Below are 23258 nucleotides of genomic sequence, written 5' to 3' on the forward strand. Positions count from 1 at the left end.
AGTTCATGGCGCTATATTGTTGCATGAATTTCCAGTTCAATTTCCAAACATAACACGCAGATTCCAACGCGTTATTACGATGCATCGCGTTGAAGAAAAATTTCACATTATATCGCACGCGATGAAACGATTAGCTCCGAACATCAGGAAAGGAGAAAGGCTTTCGTTTGGCCGATTTCGACACATATTCGTTCACGAAAGATTTATTGCGAGTTCTTATTATTCCGCCGACCGTGGGAATCTATCAAACTTCTCAAAGATAACACTCGATGTGATTGTTTTTTGAAAAGATTTTTACCGGTCCTTAATAATAATCGTTGTTCATTTACAAGTAAATTACGTAATACGTTCCACCGTGTTATGTCGAATAAGTACGTTAACTAATTTACTATTAAACCGAAAAATGTAAATAAGTATACAGAATGCATGTAACATTAATTTGTCCTATATAGAAGATAACTTGAAAAACTTCAATAATTAATTCCACGCAGAGAACAGAATTATTGAAATACATTTGTTATACGTTATAGGACGAATAAAGATGTTTGTAGGAGAGTCCTTCAATTCTAGCATTCAAGAAAGAATTGGTTCTACTCGAAGAATGTTGTGGCGCTCGTTTGCTCGATAGTATCCGAAAGTTTTCGAAGATGCTAATCGAGTATGTCCATTGTTTATTCTGCATTAACGACCTATTGTGTAAATCTTATCGCTTCGAGAGCAAGTAAATTTACGCTTATTACGGTGGACAGTGTCGGAAGGAAACTCGAAGGATATTTCCTGGCAGTTGATCGTAGGTGCGATGGCGCGTAAAACCGAGTCAGTATGCCAAACGCATTTTCTACATGCCGGCGTACGGTTCAACTTCTAACACAGTTACTTTCACAAAACCATGAACATTTTAATTAATAAATACAACTGAAGGAAACAACAACATCGTCCACCTTATATTACGCGAAACGATATTTATGCATATGCGTTTATAGCGGTTGTTAAAAGTTTCCAGGCAAAGTTTGGTTTTATATTAAGCTGAACTTTGGTAGCGCCATAGATGCGAATAAATTTCAATGTAATATTACAATTCCGTAATACGAATGATATTATTTTATAACCAGTAGTCGGATATTTGTTAACAGGTTGAATGTCCGAAAGGACGTGAATTCAAAAGCGGACACGCGCGTATGAATCCGAGGCAGTGTGTCAAGCGCATTTTTGCAGACTGTTCGCTCGTGAACGACAATCAATTCGTCGATCCTACATATCGGAAACGAGACTAGGAAACTGGTAAAGGCAACGAGACGATTGCGTATGAAAAAAATCGAGATACGAGCGGAACGATCGTTCCGAATAGATTGATTTTGTTTCACTTGAAACCACGAACTAAACGGAGTCGCGAATAATTGACCATCGATTCTGGGGAAAATCAGAGTCTGCAATGAACGTGAAGCAAATCGAAATTATGCATCGGCAAGGTCGATCATCTGACCCATGGACCGTTACTTTCCAAATCGAAACTTGCAGTTCCAATTGATATACATGCATCTCGTTACGGATCGAAACTGAATGCACGAGAAACATATTCTAAATAGTTTCACCGAGTTATGGAAATAGTATGGACTTACTTGTTTAGTAGATTTGTTGACAAGGTATCGATTGATCGAACAGTAACGTATAATTATTTCAATCGGAAAAAAGTTTGAAGAAAGCTTTAAATTCATGCCCAATTAAATGAACTCTCATCGCTTGAATCTATTCGCTCAAACGTACAGTGCTCCTACAAACTCGTATTACCGATTCGATATTCTAAAGAGTTCTAATCCTCGAAAGTATTTTGTAGTATCTATAGCAAACGCTTTTAAGGCAATGGGGTACTCGACAAATTCTTTTTCTTCGCCGGTTAACTAGTTTCCACTTGCGTGTCGCGATAATTACCAACAATGAATGTGCTAAACGAGCGTTAAACAGTGCATTTAGGTCATGTGTAACGATGATAGTTGAGAAACGCTTCACGTAACTTCGTTTTCGTTTGCAGTGTCACGTAGAATCGATTCCTAAATACCTACTTGTAACATTTCGACTTGGATGTCTGTATGTTACAATCGTCTTGTATGGTAGTGATACTTATAACGTGGACATTATGTTTACAACGAAAACGCGACTAATTTTTATTAACCTGTGCGTTGTCGTGACCAGAGATACTATAGAAATGCTAGTTGAACACACGCATCGCACGGATTACCTATATTTTCTTTACCGAATCGAGTCCCACGTTTCTAATCTCATTAAACTCTCATCCAATTACGTAGGCATCATAGTTCCGTATAAATTTGTCTCTCTCTTTAAATTCAAGAGTAATTGCTTTTTGTGTACATTTTCCATTTTCAATTAAGCAATAATAGTTGAATATTCCGCTAACAGCGTCCATTGATTTTCTTTCTCTTCTTTATTCGATGATGAAACAAGAATATCAAATCAGTCGTCGATATACGTCGAGGGTATGGAATAAATTCGAAATAGCGAAACGAAAGATGTGAAACGCTATGTTTAATTTGAATTTGCATTATTGTAAGATTATACAAAGGTACTGAAGGTATGAGACGTTCTAAGTCAATCAAAACGCAATTGCAAACATGTGGATTTCAGAGGACGATTCGGAACGAAATGTAAAAAGCTAGAATTTCTTTGACCATATCAATTGTCTCGTAATACAGTTTTATTCTCACGATAATGATCATCGTTAAAGCATCTACGGGAAACTGAAATCGAGGACGCTCGATTCGTTCGACCGAGTTGTGCTCCCGCTTCGTGGTACCCATTGTGAAGACACGAAATATCTATCTACATAGAACTCTGTGTCTTCGTCCGTCTTACATAATAATATATAAAAATAAATATATTTTATTTGTTAATATCCAATCATTTGAATCGTTAATAATCAAATAGGAAACTCTGAATTAAACAGGCGATACGAATAATAAACGCGATAAAGTTGTACGAACTATTCGAAACTCACGAAGTTCTCGAATTGCGTTCCCAAGAGAAATGGTAATAGACGCGTGAAGGTGTTCTAAAGAAGGGCGCAGCAGGCGTGAGAGACTCGAAGCATACTCTGGCTTGTCAAAGTACGAATGAGAGTTACACATTGCCGCGGATGTTACACTAGTACTACTTTCCTGTTAAAAGATACGTGCTTACATACTTAACCGATACACACGCAGGAAGTAGAGATGTGTGCGAAACGAATATACACCGGAAGGTAAATGTAAGCTATGTAGTTATGTCTATCTATAATCACCTATTCTAGGTTCTTTACCGTATTTCCACTGAAAGACAAATTCCGTATGTATTTAGACTTGTCAGAGAGAAATAACACAACTATCTGTATATCAAGATAAAAAGGTTTCATTTGCTTTTAAAATACAACAAAATCGAAATTGTCGGATAATCCGCCAGACTATTAGCAATTTATGTATTCGTCGTTGTTCTACAAACATATTTACAAAGGTTCAATGCCCGTGTGTTTTATTATTTAATGCTGAATATTCAAACACTGGCTAGTTTAAAACTCTTGCAAGCGAGGAAGTTAAATTTGGCGTACGATTCCATAGTACGATATAAAGAAGCTTACGGGAGAAATTTGCATTCCTATAGTAGCACGTAGAATGAAAGAATGGGATAAGCACGCTAAAAGATACTTTCGAGCGACAGGTAGTGAATGGGGTGTGTATTTTCCGACGCGTGCTTTGCGTTTATACCTTGTAAAAAGAAGGAAGTAAGGATGTGCATCGACGGGTAATTTACAACTTGTGCCACTCTTCCGGGAATTTTACGACAAATATTCAACGATTCACATCGCCACGTACGCAGGCGTGCGCAAGGATATACGCAAATATATGGACAACGAGTAGTATAGTTTAACTAGTACGGTCCGAGCGATCACTCGCAACAGCGTGTTCTCATTAAAGACCGAAACACAATATCAGGGAATAGAATAATTTTTCGATGTTATATTAGGTCTTGTCTCGATATTATATTATTAGCGTATCAAAATTCGATAGAAAAATTGCTTAATAAATTAGACGATACGCCTGGTTCGTGTCGACCATCTCCAAACACCGTATTTCAAGAAAATTACGTTTCTATTGTTTTCTATATATTATTTTCGTTTATTATATTTCGATATAGCTAATAAAAAAGATCGATGTTCTTAAGCTCATAAAACTATGGGCCTCGACTCAAGCGCCATTACGTACGAACATTGACTACATAAGGGCATTGCTTTTCGCGTGGTTTACAAACTATGATGTCATAATACTAGTACTGGTAAATAGTTGATGTGACAGGTTCACGCGAGTGACTGATAAAAATCGAAACGCCATGCGCTCGCGTTGTATGCTATATCCCAGTCGCTCCACCCTAAACGCATACCGAGCTCATTATACGTCGGCACGCGTATGAAGTGGGTTTCAAACACGGAAGTCTTTGTCCTGTGTAGCTATGTACGACAAAAACTGTTCTATGTAAGTTACGTAATATATATTTTCATGCTTAAAGAAACTAAGAAGAAGCGAACGTTAATCGTGATCGTGATTAGGTATGTCAAGCATTAACCCTTTAACCGTCTAGTGAGAGACAGGCAAGCAATCATAACGCGTAGAATACGTCAGGATGTTACGGTAGCATTTAAATTTGTACAACTCTAATTACATTTGAGTAACCGAGACGGTGGACGTTCACCATGGACGCCTTCCTTGAACAATTTTTCTTCTTCTGGTAATATCATCTACCGTGCACTGGATACATACTACGCTTACATTGCATCCGGCTGAGTATTCCTCGACATCCTAAGGTCGTTTCATATTAACGCTCTTGCAGCCGTGCATTTTTCAAGTGTGGGAAACTAACGGAAACTTTATCGTCGAATACGCGTAACCGAACAAAAGACAATATAAATTCGACGAATAAAATCGCAAAAGCTCTGCGCACTACAGTCTTTAACCCAGAGCTAGTCACTTGTCGCTTCACTAATAGCTAATATTAGAGCTCTTACATAATTTGGCTGCTATCGTTAGTGGAATTTTACAAGTCAGATGCTACGAGTTATCAACGTTAATAAATTCTCCTGCGTAAGAACAAGTTTGATAGTGAGACGAACGACGGTGATCGAGAAAATTTTGTAGATTTTAGATCAGCCGATTGGCCTATTTCGCATAAAATTGTAAAATTATGAACTGGTAGAAAAGTCCTGGAAGTAGAATTCAGCGATTTGTAAAAAATGAAGCTAGCCACTTCTAAGTAGCTCGTATGAAAATTGGTAATAATTGTGTTAACCTCGAGCAAAGTTACTCTGTACTAATATTTGAACGAGAAACTCGTGTCTGGTATTATAATAAGCGTCCTCTCGGTAAAAGCGCGATTTTGCTAAACACTGTACTTGGTCCCTATTCTGATCGGTACCGTATTACATACAGTTCGAATGCGTACATAGCTGTGGAAATACAGATGCTTGTACGTATACATAGAAAAGAGTATGTAGGTACATATAGGTAGACGGGACGGTCGTTCCGTTCCAGGTCACAAAGTCTAGGCTCTATCTCTACTTGGATAGGCATCTATGAAGGCACTACTTCGCGGCCGCACTCTGTTATCGTAAATGCACCATGCGCGTTGCACTTTGTACCGTTACCGAGCATATGATCGCTCGTTGTTGAGCTTAGCAAGACAGCTTCAGGGACGAGTGATGCCCGATCGAATTCGTCCCGGTTAGCATAGGTTTAACGGTACGCGGGACACTACGATTTTACGAATCATCGCGAAATCTTGCCAAGAAAAAATTTATCTTCTTTTATCGAGTCGACCTCTCATAAAGGAAATTACGATGTAAGATGTTAAATTATTGGTATGTTAAAATTATGTGAGCCGTTAATCGGGTCATCTCTAAATCGGCAACTTCTATAGTTACGAAACAGAAAATTAATAAAAACGAATAAATTTCATTTAGACTTTTAGTATTAGGTCATCCCATAAGTTCGTGCCGACTTTTGTGTATACATTTCATGTGTCGATTTATAAACATACGGCGATAAGGGACCAATGCACTTGAAAGATGGGAAGAGGTTGTACAGCGAGAGGGGGATTACATTTTTTCATAAAACTGAAAGGTATGTAAACGATCTTAACATGTATAACCGCTCGAAAAACGGAACGAACTTATGGGATGACCTAATACTTTCGAGAACTTGTAACTATCATTTTCGTTTGAAACTTTAAATTTAACGTTTGAGTAACTTCCTCTTTCATTTTATTTTGGCAAAGACAAAGAGGAGCAAGTTATGTAACATCGATAATTAGAGGGAGCGGTTATTAATTTTCGTTCTAGGCTATTGTTTCGTAAATTACTCATGAGCTTGTTAAGAACCAGGATCGTGCGATGTAACCTTTGAACCTTTCTTTTATATGATAAAGTCTTCAAGAATATCTTGTATATATTTATTCGCTATATTTCTTGTAACTTAATGCGAAGTGCGAACTTGTATAATTTATTGAAAATAGTAATTAATTATAGCTGTATGTAATATTTTCATCACGATAACTACGAATTAGTTAGAATTCTCAATTTCGCTACATTATTTAATTTGAAAGTTCTTTACTTTCGAATCGATAGAATCGAATGTAAATACGCACACTTTTCAATGAATGGTGACCAGCAATTTATGCAGCCTTCGTGCTGTAGAAATTCGCCAAATATTTGTTTATTTGTTTATGAAACTCGCTATATTTTCTTGCGTCCTCTACAGAATTTACGCTTTTGTGGGGAAATTTAGGATTTTTATCTTCTACAAGTTTCTTCTATGAGATTCTACAAGTTGTAACTAGTACGAAGAAAAGCATTTTCTTCTTCTAATCTTACTTCCTCGGCATGAAAATAAATATGTACTACGTAGCAATCAAATATGTACATACATTTCTAAAATTTATGTAGGGGCACAAGACTGTAAAGAAAGTTCCAGGGTTGAAGCGCACTTTGGTCGCATGGTTGGCCACATGGCCTATGAAACGACGTCCGTGGCCAGGGCGTCATAAAAGAAAAAACCTTGGGACTTCGGGAAAAGCGCAAGGGCCATCGACAAGAAAAAGAAAGCTGTTTCCCTATACCCGAAGAAAAGTTTCTTCTCTGGGGACCTTGACACCCTATAAAAAATGGAAACGAAGAAAGCTCGTAACAGAGAGTGCGAGACAACAATCCGAGTTGGGCCTGGGCAGCACACGCTAGTAACATTAATAAACGCCGAGTATTCTTTTGGCACCCTTCACGAAGTACACCTCATTCAATTGGGCAGTAAATATCAAAAGATAATTTGAAATAAATTCGTATAATGAATTCGAAAAGAACGATGCAGTACCTTATATGTGAAATAAAATACATATATGTATGTAGGTATATACCTAAATTTAAATACACCGGTCCTTTAATTTACATGGTATTTTTTATCCACGATGATCTGATAAGGATAAAAGTACATTACTTTGTGCTAGTCATCATATGTGTACATATTTCTTTTATTTTGCACTGACAGACTTTATTTACGCGAATCTCATTCGCGTAAAACGAATCCACGTGGAACGGATACTCTACGCAAATTGAGCGACGGGTGTAGTTTATTTCTTCGAGACACGTTTGGACAGTGATCCGACAAAAACAATGGCCTTGTATATCCGCCGGAAACCTACGTCGCCAGCGGTGAAATAGAGAGTAGCGAATAACAAGAGACATCATTGCGGAATGTTATTTCCTCCGTATGTAGATAAAAATACTAACATAGCCCGCGGGAAAGTGAAACGTTACCAACACTTTTTCGTACTGTTTATAACAGTGTTTCCCAACCTTTCATTGCGATTCTCTTCTACCAATAGCTAAATAACCTGCAGCACAGCCATTACGTTTGCATATAAAGAAATTTTTAATAACGTGAAAAAAGAAATATTGGGCAACCAGCTTCAAAGTTCGCTAAAATAGCTGAACATTTGATAACCCTACTGCGTTTAAACATCTTTGACCCACAGATTAGAGTCAGATTAAATTTCTTCAGAACTTGTAATCATATAGAATCTTAAAACGTGATGTTTGTCATTAAATTTTCAAAATATTTTAATTAGACGTACAAGGATAAGAGATAAGATAGAAAACTGGAGGATGCGATGTATATCGCTTGTTTCGCGAATTCGATCGATCGATCGATGCGAAGCCTCCCACGAATACGTTGGAATTGTGATGGAAAATGAAATGCAATTGCGGTAGATAAACCCGTATGATAAATTCTACGTGCAGTATCGCGATGCGCCTTTTCTTGTTGCCGAACGTTAATCACGGGAAAGTAAAGACGTGTCTTCTGCAACCCGTATTTGTTCACATTCGAAACGTTGTTTGTTCTTTCAAACTGGAACGGTCGTGTTTTTCCGAATGCCTTCACCGATAAAGAACCTCGTCTGTCAGCAAAATTGAAACGGAGAAATCTTTTTGAAACTTCGAACTCTAGATACAGTCGATTTCGATTATAATTTATGATACAGGTTAAAAATAGGATTGACTTCTCAATATTTTATGAAATAATCATTTAACAGATTATGTTTGGTCTGTTCTTTTTTTTTTTTTAATTTTACTAATATTATAGTCGACAAAATTAACTCTTGTCTAATGTAACTTTCTTTTGATTCGCTACGAAAGAGGACACGGCGACAAAAAATAAATAATAATTCGCGAAATAGCCTTTTCAAAAATATTTTCATGAGCATTGTAATACAAGCTTGCGAAAAACGAACTTGTAACTTGCAAACAGTTGTATGGACCACCTGTACGTTATTCCTTGCTTTTCTATTTTCTTGACTTTCAAGCTTCGGAACAGTTATCTTACATTATCACGTTCTAATCTATGCCAGTCTAATGCCCGAATGCATCAAGTCTGCTATGAAAGAATTTAAATAAAACAATTGTGAATTCAAATTACATAGATATAGATATATTAGATACATACATAGATATAGTTTAATACCGTTCTAATAAATGCTAATATTAATTTTTAACGCGAATCATACATACGAAACATACGATACAGAAAATAGCTTTGATCTCGTCTACTGTTTTAATTACTTACACGCGTAAGCATGTAAAATGATAGCAGGCTTTTGTCGTGTTAATCTATCGTGTGAATATTCGAGTCAGCGGAATAAAAGTTTTATATAATTCGAAAATTTGTATGCCCATTTGATGTGTAAATGAACGCGTTAACGTTTATCCTAAATTTGTTAGAAAGAAAAAACGGAGGATAAAAGGTCGATTTCTCGCTGTAAATCAGAACATAACTTTATCGTAAAACTTGCACAACGTAATTTCGTATCATGAACAAATAGCTATAAATCATCAAATTCGATTCTATGATGCCTCTTGTTGAATTTATAACAAATAGGTTTATGATGGATACTATGGAGTTTAAAAGTAAAATGATATACGATTCGGTACTTACTTGGCTGTATTACTGGTTATCGTCTCGGTTGATAATTTACAACGACTTATTGTTATTTACGAGCCTTTTACTTTATTGCAGGCCGATAGGTAAAAGTGTACAACGAATGGAACTTTCTTTCGAACAAGTTTAGGATACTTAAAGACCGTAGGCGCACAATACGACAAGTATCATTTTTCATTTTCCTATGAAGACCACACGCAAAGAACATCAATCTATTTTTGTTGCTTTTCTTTACTTTTATGTCTAGTATCTATAATGAAATAGTTATATTATCTAGGAAATTAAATTTAGCACTTTAAATTCATTAAATATATACAATTAGATGCAACAAATTAGATGCTTCTCTTGTAATTTCGAAAGAAATACGATAAAGAAATTGGAATGTTGATAAACTTAACTATTTGAACTAAAGAAAATAAGGTAGCGTTCTTTGGCCGTTGCAGGAACTATAATCGCATCGAATATCCATTAAAATCACGCGTTTCGATTTCCTCGAAATTAAATAAATTACAGACGTGAAATGATTAAGTACAAATTAGTCTGCAGAAAGAACGCGCAATCTGGTAATTTTAATTGACGTCCGATCGATAGTTAATCTATATAGAGTATGCGCGTGGGTTGATGAATCGATGTTCTTGGTAAAAGCTAAACGATGCTAAAAAAAACCCTTGATTCCTACCTGAAAGCTTGTCCATTTGTTGAAGGTGATACACAGCATCCATTAAACATGCTGGAAATGATCATTTTTCAGAATGGAACTCTCTCTGATTTTATTAACTTAAAAACCTACCGGAATTCCGGTTTAACTAGTTCCAGTTTTTAGTTGTTAATCGATCGTAAAACTTTTTTTGGAACGTTCACGGATACTTTTACTACGATTTTTAAATAAAATTTTGTACTATTTCAAATATCCTCTAGTCACAGATACTTAGCTGTTTTATCGTCATGTTAAAATATCGTCGTGATAAAATAATGCATCCTGATCTGCATTCGATGAAAATCAACATAATCGAAATAACAACCCGAATTGCTTATACGACCTCTTTATGAATTTTATCTTTAGAGCGTTACACTTTTCTTAAAGCTGAAACACTTCTTTCTTCCTTTCACCAAAGATAATATCGCAAACATTAATTATCGTATCAATGTAAACATAAGTTTTTAATTATAATTACAAATGTATTGCGCATTTCCATTAAATATCACCGCCAAAATGCACTTAATTTACATGCAAATATGTATATGAAATTAATAATATATTGTTAACGAATATCACAACGTTTGGTCGAAATATGGTAACATTGCAGTTCGAGCACAAAGTGCAATGCACTGTTAAAGACACGATCAAAACCCGACAAACTATAATACTTTTGCAAAAGGAAAAAGTAGAAGAAACGAACCAAGCATGGTCTGTTATCGCCTAATAATAAAAATGTGATGCAAGTAAATGTGAACAGTGATAAGTGCGTGTGTGTTCAATTCAAAAATTCTAACACTAATTAGAAAAGTCTAATAAGATTTTCACATTTTCATTGAAGCACTAGCATAGCTACTGTTAAATTACGAGGCTACTTACTGTTATATAACAGGCAAAGCCAAGAGAATGAAGCGCACAATGCCATTGTACCCTCGCATTACATCTTCTCATGTTTCCGAAGTCAACTTCCATAATTTGTTACGTATATATGGCCAATAATTTTTCATATTACACGATAAACACGTTACTGTTAAATATATGCAAGATAGAGATCGATATGATTCAAAGAAATCAAAAACTTCGCAGTAATGAATGTTATATTACTGGTAGATAATTACAGGTATTTATGTGTTATGTTAATATCGCAAAAAATATAAAATGTTTGGTATAATACTAGGTATTAAAGTATCAAAAACGGAATAATGTCTCAAACAATTTATATTCAAAATTGTAGCATTCAGTTAATTAGTAGCTTATCAAAGCACATATTACGCGACAGAGTTAACAGCAGAAAGATAAACAAGCATCGATGTCATGATCTTCTATTTTTATCTTTAATTTTCAAGCGTTTTCTATGATGAGACCATGAGATCTAGACAGACATGCACGTTTTACAATGTCATTCCTATAAAAATAGCAGATACACGAATCAAATTATCCGGAGTTAACTTTCTAGAAAATAAATCTTCTTGATTTGCTTCAAATTCACGGGAAATAAAATTGCAGTCATTTGAGAAGATCTATTCCCAGGACATTCTACGTTTTCAAACTTATGCGCGCGTGCAATTCACGATGCTTTATATTCTTCTCTTTCAACGCCTACTCATCTTCATGCAAAAACTGGATGGAATACTAGCCTATGTAGCTCGCAATAGTATCGCATAACAAAAGATCCTGATGCAACACGACTCGTGTAGAAAATGCTTTACACTTTTGAAGCTAACCCTACGCTACGAAATACTAGTATTCGAAATACTACTATTCAACGATTTCGTGATGCGTCCAACTAAACCTGAAGTAGTACGTAAATAGTAAAATAAAGTATACATCTATAAGGTGTCCGTGTTGGACAAAGCGTACAAGTTAATATAAGAGAGATTGTATTACTCGTGTGTTGCGGTCGGAAGCAGGTATGTATAATATTTTGATTGTATGTCGTGTTCCCGCGAGAAAGTTTGATTTCCTTTCTCCCTTTCGAAGAACCGCTGAGACAAGAGAGATTTTTTCAATGATCAAATATATGTTGCATTCCCTAAACGTTATGTATTTCCATATATAGTTAAGGACATAAGTATTGGCACGCTTTATAAAATAGAATAACTTTTTTAAAATTCGACCAAACTAAACTTTTACAACTTCTTTATCTGAGCGTGTGATATAAATGTGGAAAATACGTTTTGTAGATTTATGTTGGTTATATATATGGTGAAAATTTTATGGAAATTAGTTAATGGAGAAATAAACAACAGGTATCGAGATATAAACAAAAATGTAGATTTTGTAGACAGTCATAGAACAAAAATCGTAGAAAACTATGATTTTTTATTTTTACCCGAAGCTCGTAGCAACGTTAACCGATTTCGATGAAAATTTCAGCATGTGTATAGCTAACATAAATGTACAAAACATATTGTTTAAATATACATTACAGGCTCAGATAAAAAAAGTTGTAAAAAGTGACCTTTGATATTTTCTACAACTTGCTACCAACTGCTATTTTTTCAAAATTTCTTCTACACGTAATCTAGTTAATTAATCCTTTTAATTTCTCAAAGAATTCAAGTTGTTTCACGATTGTCGCTTATATGTGCGTTCGGGACAAAAATCATAACTTTTAAACTAAACAATCTTCAACCTAAATCCTCTAATACCTTTTTGTAGAGAATACAGATATACATCGATTAGCATAAAGAAAAATATATAGTTTGATGAATAAAAGTTGTAACGATCTTTATTTTTTATTGAATAAAAAGCTTTTGCAAATGTTCACTAAAGCAATTTATTGTTCTGTAATTATTGAGTAACTTTTGCTTCAAAACTTTTTTTATCAATTTAATGGAAATACCTAAAAAATTGTGCCGATCATTTTATGTATGTAGGTTTGAGGATAAAAAGTCAAGATTATTTATTAATTGTTCAGCATTTTTTCATTTGTCCACATTTAGGATGGAAACTAATGAAAATTAGATAACGTATAAACATTTCGGAATAAGTGATCTAATGTTTACAGTAATACGAGTATCTTATCGTTTCGCAAGAGCACAATTTGAGTGCTTAAGGCCGGATCGCTTATTAACGCGTTAATAACAACCTTAACTATCTTTTCACTTTGGCCAAATTTGAGCAAATAAATTTGATGTCAATGGAAAACTCAATATGTCCAGAAACAGCATGCAAAAAATTACGGAGGTACTTTTTGGTGCTATTTTAAAAAGTTTCTTTGACGTTAATAAATATTTTATATAAACAATTAGAAGAATTTGTCATTATTACGTTAAAATTACTTACCAGCCTTAAAGGTACTATAGTATTAAAGATAATCTATGAAAATGAAATTAAGAAAACAAATATTCTGCTAATTGCACGTTTTTGAAAAGGTGTATTGATTTTTGCAGTACACTTTACAATTTTAACGACAAATTGGTATAGTCAGTAAAAGTAATAGGTAATATTATAAATTACAGTTTATTACTAGCACTATTTTACGATCGGAAAATTTTCAGACTTGAAATTTCGAATTTTTGACTTTTCTCCATTGAGCGGACATATTGTGCGTTTCTTCCAATTTTAAAAATGACATTCTGTTTTAAAGAGTGTGCCAATACTTATGTTACCAGCTGTATGTATACTATCAAATGTGACTTTGACTGGGAATTAATAGGATAAATATAAAAAGCTGAGTCAACGTTACAAGTATGTATAAAGTTCAACAGATAATGTCATTCGAAATTAAAATACATCGATTAACAAACAGACAACATAATTTGTCTTCGGGAATAAAACGCAATAAGCTATAATTTCAAGAGTTACAGATTTATAGAATTGTTTTTATAGAATGCTGAGAAACGCTGCACCATGGTTATTAAGCACACTGTTAATTTTACTCAGGTAATCTCCTCGTTAGAATAGCTTCAATAGTTGCTGTTTACGTTTTAACGTTTCGTCACTTATCTTTATACGCTAACAGCATTAATTGGAATGTTAGTTATATATATGTTATAATGTTAGTTATACCGTAGATACACCATTGTTTGCAGGAAGGAATAAAGAGATTGTCTAGTGGTAGTCTGACAGGAAGGGTTTCACTTCCTCGAGAACCAATTTCCTGTAACTGTAACATTCGATGCAGTAATGAATCCTTGTTGAATATTTGAACAAAAATCTTTATTCATATGTACGTATATTCGTATAGTTTTATTAATACATTTTGTTAGAAGATACTTTACATATTTTTTATTATTTCTAGGATAAATGTAATAATATAATTGAAGCTCGAACTCTTTAGTGTTATTAAAGACTGAAGAGCCAGAAACCATACAAAACCGACTATCACTGATCTGACCTTGTAAGATAACCTTCCAAAAATAATAGCACCAGAGACTACTTATAATTCAAATTGAAGTACGAACGATAAGTAGAAATTGATATCGGAGCACAAACTGCTAGATAGGTGGACAATTTCAATGCAGAAATTGAAATAACACAATATATAGTTCTATATATAGTTCTATACGAGTTAAAAAGATTTTGGAAGATTTTTCCCCGTTATCAAATAAGGCTGCTCCATTATTATTTTTGTATAATTTTCTTATCAATGAATTATGCGTATTATTTTTCTGATTAACAGAACCAAAGAATTCAAAGGGCAAAGAATCTAGATTACATGAAGCTACCAGAAAGTTCATTCTAACGGCATTTGCAATAATAGGCTACAGATATGCTAATCCATGTTTTTATGAATACAAAGAAGAAAGCGAAACAGTTTGCAACATGCTTTACCAAATCGGACGACATCATTTGGAAATTCAAAACATCTTAATACGAGAGCAAACTTTAAAAATCGATAAAATTAAATTTATAAATGCTTATAATAATCATTTCATAGATATCAATAGGAATCAATTTTATCTAACGATAATATAATATTACATTATATTAATCTGTTTGAATATAATTTCCTAGTTATTTCCATTGCTTGTGGACAACAATTCGAAGTTGGTTCAGCAGCAAGCGCTAAAGATAGAATGTGTGCATTATTTCTGCCTCACATACTTTCATTTTTGCAATATAGGAGTTGTTTGAAGGTATGTTAAGAGCCCGAAGCAAAGATCATAAATATGCACAGCCACTTCCTTCGAATGCCAGGTGACGTTAGGTATGTCAGATCTTAAAAAGGAAAGAGCAAAACACGACCGGTAATGGTAGAATTTATTTGCATAAACTACTTAGCCCATTTATTTACTTCATTTGATCGCCATATTTGACATACTATATCATGCTATATTAAAAAGGTAGAAAATGCAGAAGAAAATGCTGAATTTAAGCGATAGTCAATCAACTAAATACCTAGAAATCGGCAATCCGTTTTTTTAACGAATCTGTTTTTCATTAAAGTTTTATCCCGATAATACTTTTATTTTAACTTTTACTATTTTTGTTAACACTGTGTGTGAAAATATTTCCTAAAAATATAATTAGTATCGTAGATTAAACTTAAAAATGTTGCGCAGTACTGTATGATAAATATCTTAAAACGTTCTGCGTCGTAATATCGGATAATTCCTTCGTGAATATTAAAATACGAAAATGCACAGAGATGCATTATTGATTAAGTGCTGGGTCAAGTGGCGTTCACATCGCTGAAAGACGATCCTTCTAGAACTGAGAAAATCGACTAGCGAAGAGAAGGGTCGAAAGAGGATTGTATAGGAAGATGCAAATTGTCGTTTTTTAAAACACGCCGTTGTTACTCAATATTCGTGTCAAGAGCAAATTTTTAAATGTTCGAGTTTGCTTTGAAATGTTATCGTATCCGGTAGAAATAATTGCGGCATTAATTACAACAAGCTACGATAACATCAAAAAGCTTTCTCGTTCTAATTACAAGCTTCATTAGGAATAATACGTACTTGCTCTATATAATTTCTATGGTAATTTAATCGTTACAACGTGTAACACAGACGTTAGAATTATTCGAATTTCACATCGTATTGTCGGAGTTTCGTATGAAAATATTACGTGGAAAATACAACGTGATGTTTTTAACTGCTTCGAGAAGATATAAAAAGCTAGCAAACGTGGTCACGAGATAAAATATTCTTTGATTGCAGCACACATATATCAAATACAATTCGCAGGCCGTCGACTTTATCGGTAGACAATTCCGTGATAAACGAAAAGAAATATACGGAGAAATGGAAAATAACACTGTTTTTTCTAGACTTAAGTAGTCGTGAACATTGTGTTTAAAATTTTTCCATTATTTAAACATTTCTCGGTTTTGTTTCATAAAATAAATTTCGTTAATTAATTCTTGATAAGAATGATAATATAAATTCTCTTTATAGAAATTATTGGAAACTTGATAGGAATTGTTGTACTTAATAATTTGTTAAAGGTTACACTTCGAGTAAGAAAATAGACAAATTTGTTACGTTCCGTAACCTCGGGATCCCGTCTTCGTTTACCAGCTGTATAAATATAATTAGTCACACCGCAATAATTCTAAGGAACCATTGTAAAGTTAAGCATTTTTACTTTACTCTTAACACCCTTAATTGCTACAATACATTTTTCAAGTCGAGAAGTTCCTTATAGTTATTCGTTAATCCGTTAAAAAATGGGAAAAGCAGGTTTTTTCCCATGTTCAACGGTCATTTCCACCCACAAGCGACCGTTGATGGGGCAACCAGTACCCATCACTAGTTCCGTATAAATACCGCCTTCACAGAACATAACTTCACTTGCTATCATTCCGTCAAACAGAATACATCTCAACTTGTTAATTACTCTTCACCTTATATTCTTCGAGGAAAAGTTAGTGTTATAATTATTCAACCATCCCATTATGTTAATCGAAATAGGGGATCGACTGATTCATGGCGTCGATCATCGTATCGTAACGAGAATTTACGACTCTCGTTGGCGCGCTCTACCGCGACCGCATCTTTTCGCGAACGGTCGAACAAAATTAAAATAAATAATATAATTACATAGAATGAAAAAGAACATTCATGAAGCTTCTCTATCGGCACCGTGTAGTGCGCAGGCTTCTGACCTGCCCTAATCAAAATATCTATTCTACTAGCTCATAGATACAAAAAAAACAAAAAATCTAAACGACTCCCATTCACAAGAATATTACAAGACCAACTCTTTGATATCTATCGTGCATTTTTACAGTAGTAGCGTACCTATTTCTTATTAAAAGTACAGTATTATCATTCACAAACGAACCCATTGCGCAAGTCCGTGTTGTGCCACCGCACACTGAGCAAAGGTTGAAGAGTTAATAATAAATAAGCGACAATCTTTTTATCAACCACGCGTTGATAAAACGTGGTTGATAAAAAGGTACGCGTTTATTTGTTGAAAATGTATACTATTGAATTTTACAATTACTCTTCACATTTTTTGAATTAGAAAATATATAAATTGTTGCTGAGATATGCTCCAAGATATTTGGAGGATCGCTGTATTAAATTTAAAAGGAGCGCAATGTGCAACACTTAAGGCTCCGATGCAGCTGCGGTAACTATTAGATTCACGAGCCGTGTCGATGAGTCATCGTTTCGGAGTGTGGAAGTCGTCTGTCAGGTACAAGCAAGGAACAATACCGATCGGTTGTCTTGGAGAATCAAGTAACTTTCCGTGTGTTACCATTAAGCAAAACCGCAAACAAAAAGACACGTAGATATTGCATAGATATGTCGGGTATATATAGATAGGGAGCACCTCTTGGTGCGGAATCGATCGCGTCTCGACGTCAGCCACGCAAACTTGTCCTTCCGAATCCGAGGACCTCGGTTGCAGCTGCATCGACCTTGAGCGTGAACCTGAAATTAATGTAGCGAAACAAAGGTTGCACAAGGTTGACATTTACCCTGAAGCATATTGTGATCGGCCTCTTCGTCCGTGAGGCAGCGGACGTTGCCGATGGAAGAAGACAGCAGACTCATGATTCCTCGTTACAGACGTTGTCCTCGAGTTTCACGGAGCGATTCGCAGTAACGAGCCGAAGTCGATCGGCGCCGGAATCACGGAAAAGCCGCCTGGTCCGTGCGCGTACGTGATTGGTCGAGCGTTGGCCGAAGTTCGTGTCCGAACCAATCGTTACAAAGTATCGGCTGGCCCGGTACACCGAGCGAGCCTCTACGAACGCACCTGTCGGCCGAGCATCCGGCCAACTCGAGAACGCTTCACCGCCGATCACTTTCACTGAATGTGGAAAAAGGACGGTCGCGATATCGTTTGAGAACCACCTGCCAAGCTTACTACCAGTGGTGGCTTTCCGATCCTCGATACGTTTTCGTCGATCCGAGGAGTCCCGTTTCCTAGCGGTAACTCTATGGACCAGGCGGCCGTACGATTTACACTCCGATCGCCGTCGCAGCGTTTCTCGATCGCATCCCGTTGCCGTCGATCGTCGTCGCGATCTCTAAAATCATCCGAGCGAACTACGCGCACTACGTCGAATCGAAGGTATACGACACGTCTGCTGTCACAAGCACCGTCGTTATTGGCTGCCTCGTACTAGCGGACAAGACGGAACACGAGTATATTCTACTGCCCGGCACCGCCGCTACGTCGCGAAAGACGACGACGCATGACGCGTGCAGAGACACCGAGCACCACACACAACCGCGATCAATAAGCGTTGCCACGGCGTCTGCGCCGACAATGCGATGCCACGCCGGACGAGAGGAGAGAGACAGGGATTACGCGAATGTATCAGTGTGTCGGTGTGCCCGCGCTATCGACGCGACGGGTATCGACGATTTAGAGTACTCCCCGCTTGGAACCAACGGGCTCTCCTACTCTCCAGACTGACTCTACGTTAATCGGTTCTTTGACTTTTAACGTTATGCGTTTCTACATCAACCGAGAAATAAATAAAGTATATTTCTTCTTTCTAAAGTATATTTTTGTCCGCTTTAACGTTTCGGATAATTAAACATTTCCGACTGACACTTTCAATCAAAAATCATTTATTCAAATAAATTATTATATAGTTAATTAACGCCAAACTCAAATTAATTGAGCTTAAGTTGCCGGTAAATTGATTACGAAGAGTCTCTTAGTACATTTTTATATGTAAATCATTTAAGTTCTCCCTTCCAGATAATAGAAGAAAGTCATTGACTATACAGGGTCCGGCCAAATAATATGTAAAAGCGGGGACAGCGTGATTGCTTGTGTGAGAATAAAGAAAAAAAGTGAATACAATTTTTCTGTTTAAGGCTTCATTTTCAAGAAGATAAATTTGAAGATTTATTATATGCATGTACTAGGCCGATTTCTAACTAAATATGTTTAGATTTTATCGAGAACAAAGCATTTCCACGCGTAGAATAACTTTTTGCCGATTTAGTCCTGTCTGGTGCGGAGTTAGTCATGTTCGAGTATACTTATGATAAATTTACAAATTCGATTTTCTTGTAAACTAAGTTGAAAATGAAAAAATTGTATTCTATATTTATTTCTAATTTTATCGTAAGAAATCATGTCGTATCTCATTTTACGTATTATTCGGCTGGATCCTATATATGTATAGTTCGGCAAAGTGTTTAAAATCAAAATTTCGAAAGATAAATGTACAGAAACTTATCTTTAAGGAAATTATTCATAAATACATGATATGTTATATAGAAAGTAAGATAAAAGATAGTTAGATACTATTACCGATATATTTTGTACTTTTATATTGTTTTATGCTTATCACAAATGGGAGACGTCCATTTTTCGATGCGAAGAAATAACGTATTCGATTTAGACTCTTTAACTTATTTAACGCTATTTGAATTGACGTTGCTTTCGCGCCCAAAGTAGCTAGTGTTCGAACAACTTTCGTTAAGGTGAGTTTGATCGAATTGCCTCTCACCGCAACGTAGAAATATGTAGGACGAATTTAATCGCTTGATTTCCACTAGATTCTGAAAAATTTGTTAACTCTATACAGTAGAATGTTCAGTATCCGAAAAAGTAGAGATAAGTTATTAAAAAAAAACGTAATAAGTAAAATTTTAAGAAAAATTGTCATTTTAACATTAAACAATTCTAAAATTATTTCTAGTCACCAAAATATTAATAAATATTGCCTGGCTCGTTAATTGTCAGCGATAATAAAAGTTTTTCAAATATTATCTACCAAGCATGAATTTATAATTCTTAATTACTCACTGCTGGTTCGTTAAAATCTTTGTTGTCATAAGTATCGTGAAAAAGGTACAGCTTCTTTGTTCTTTACAAGTGGCAAACGATTACAGAAGTATAAGTACATTAGTTATTTAGTGCCTATAAAGAGTAAATAGTGTGAACTATGTTGTAACTGCGTTATAGGGAGCTGATTGTAAGTAGAATAAGTCTGCAGAGATCGATGGGCCAATGAACCGATATTCTACGGTTCCTTAGCGCGTGATACGTAAGGGTAAGTAAGTACGTCTAGTAACGAAACGTGTGCGAATATCGTGGAATACAACGTAACCATATAAAGTAATCAATGTACCATCAACAGCGTTAAATATCTCGTATTAAATAACCAATACGTTAGACCAAAGATAATATTTCATTACGCAAACACTTAAATGTCTGGCGCAGGTGTACAATATTACGTTTATTAGTTACAAATACTTCTATATTATGCATATGCGTATATCGGTGTATACTTACAGCTGAAAGTATTCCTCCGTTGGCCGTTCTTGTTCGAAATGCTAATAACATAACGAGAAATCGAAAGCGATTTGATATTCTTTATGTAACTAGATTGTAAATATTTATGCATTTATGTGAAATTTAAAGATTCAGTGGAGGGTGTCACGAAAATCGTCCGATCGTCTATAAAAACTTTAGTTTAATATTACGCAGACTTTACACGATGATTTAGATTAAAAATTGAGACAAAGCGTTGCATATTAACCATAATATGATGTAAAACGGTACTAAGGGGAACGGTAATACTATGAATATTAGATGGACATGCAAAATTCTTTAATTTAAAATTCGAAAGTAAATGGCGAAAGAACGGATAAATACACAGTAACCGTTCCTAAGTAACAATATCGCTGTTCTTTGGAATTGGATTTGTTTTCATTCAGCACATGAATGTTCCATGCCAATGCAGTGGTCAATAGGATCGCAGAAAATCAACGTGAAAGTAGGTGACACATGCGATCATACGAATTATCATACGTAATTTCCTTGCTCGTATACGTGATTATATCCTTCGCGTATAATGTATAATCATACTAACTTTGAAATGGAGCGAAAGTACGCGATGTCGAATACTTCAGTCGTGTCGTCCGTAACTTCACACTCACGAAGCTTTGTGAACATTTATCACAGGAAATTCTTACGAATGTAACACAGTTATAATACGGTTGAAATGTAGAAATAGAAATAACAATGTTTTCTATATTATTACACATATATAAGACATTTGTACAAAATTTCTATTAATATCCAAAATTCAAACATTTTCGTAAGCCACCGTACATTACAATTTACGAATAAAATTAGCATGTTTTCGTTCATTTATGAAACATAACATTTTACAATGATCGTTCAATAAAGCTTCCGTACACGTAATTCAACACTGTACGAAGAAATTTCCGAAGACTTTCCTAAAAGACTTCGTCTGAATTAATAGCCTTGGCAGAACTTGTTTTCTTATTCCATAAACGTAATGATTTGCCGAATGAAAAATATCGATTTTATTCAGATTAACTATGGAATAACAGCATATATGGTGTATATAAGGTATTCCAAAAGAATTGAAGGTACGTTATACAAACTTTATGTTTCGTTTATACGCCGCCAATTATGAAACACGATCAAAAATAAATAAACCACAACTGTATATGCTATAACTGACGAACCAGATAATTAATGTCATACATTAATGTAGATCGTGCAGCATTGATGTACCTTTTTCAGTTTCCCCCAAGTTTTACCAAATACACAAACTATATTTTATTACCGAATCAAAATGCACGTTTTCCAACAGTGAATTTCTAGAAACTAGGTTATTAATAGTAAGCATCGCGTCATTAGTAAAAGAAAATCAATTTCTTTGAGCTACTTTCCTATATACCTGCATTTCCGATGTTATAGGCAATTATATCTATGCAAATTATATTTATATTTGGTATAGGAAACTGTTTAACGACAGTTGAATGTACCTTATAAACGTTGACTTCATATTATTTAAAATTCGTTTCGTGAATAAATCCTGATAAGCTTTAATGATACGACATCATCACGATATTCGCTACTACGACTAGTTTCGTTAATTTTTTTCGTTCTTTCATTACATTCGAAAAATTAAGTTCAATGGAAAAATCTAATGTACGTCTTCTTATTACTTAAGGGATTAGAAACTTCGAAGTTTTCTCTCATTGAATAGGGACGAGCGAATGTAACACATCTTTCTTCTTTCTCTTCGTCTCAAACTTGTTTAATATATCGTTAGATATTAGCTTTAAATATAACATTATAAACATAAATACATAGGTGTATATACATATGTTAGACGTAGTATTCGATGAAAATCTGCTAAAATACTTTTATAATTTTAAGACATGAGAAAGTTAAAAAAGTGATTGAGTAGATGCTCAAGCATGAAAGGTCAGCTTGAAATGAGTTTGTGCGACCTTAAAGGTAAAAGTTTAATAAGTATCAGATGATAGATTGAATCAGTTACAGCGTGAAATCGAGGCAATTGCTGCTCATAGAAACGGAAGAAGCAATCTGTTTTGCAACTCTCCCCAGCTGTATCGATCATTTTTCTGCCACGGTGCATAATGAAATCAGTGCAACCAAAGAAATACTTTTAAATGTTATCGGATAAGAAACGAATTACGTATAGTAATTTAGATTGTATCGAAATTAACGCTTTCGCATTATATATCGCATTAACGCTTCTTTAAATACCTAAGAGTTTTTAACGAAAATATGCATGACCTTTTTTATCTGTCTCTTTTTGAATAATAATTTATTTTAATTAATACGATTGACAGATAATAAATGAACACTTTCATAAAATA

At 34.9% G+C, this 23258-nt stretch overlaps 1 protein-coding gene and 1 long non-coding RNA gene across 4 annotated transcripts in view; one reads left to right on the forward strand and one right to left on the reverse strand.

The window, feature by feature from the left end:
• The window catches only part of LOC126916222 (cerebellar degeneration-related protein 2-like), a 51942-nt gene that overhangs the window by 21354 nt on the left and 7330 nt on the right, over nt 1-23258 (reverse strand). Inside the window, exon 1 of one of the 3 annotated variants that reach the window (XM_050721751.1) lies at nt 18101-18864. The exons of 1 other annotated variant lie outside the window; for it this stretch is intronic. In XM_050721751.1, the coding sequence (XP_050577708.1) occupies nt 18101-18176 (76 nt within the window). In that variant the 5' untranslated portion in view covers nt 18177-18864. Of the gene's footprint in view, nt 1-10200; nt 10259-18100; nt 18865-23258 lie in introns of those variants that run through there. One more of the 3 variants, XM_050721753.1, reaches the window with a different exon arrangement.
• On the forward strand, nt 11990-14769 carry LOC126916243 (uncharacterized). The gene is made up of 3 exons (XR_007710504.1): nt 11990-12128; nt 14053-14106; nt 14256-14769. It is a non-coding gene; the product is annotated as an uncharacterized LOC126916243 (long non-coding RNA).

The sequence above is a fragment of the Bombus affinis genome, chromosome 5, assembly GCF_024516045.1.
Source record: "Bombus affinis isolate iyBomAffi1 chromosome 5, iyBomAffi1.2, whole genome shotgun sequence".
Lineage (NCBI taxonomy): Eukaryota > Metazoa > Arthropoda > Insecta > Hymenoptera > Apidae > Bombus > Bombus affinis.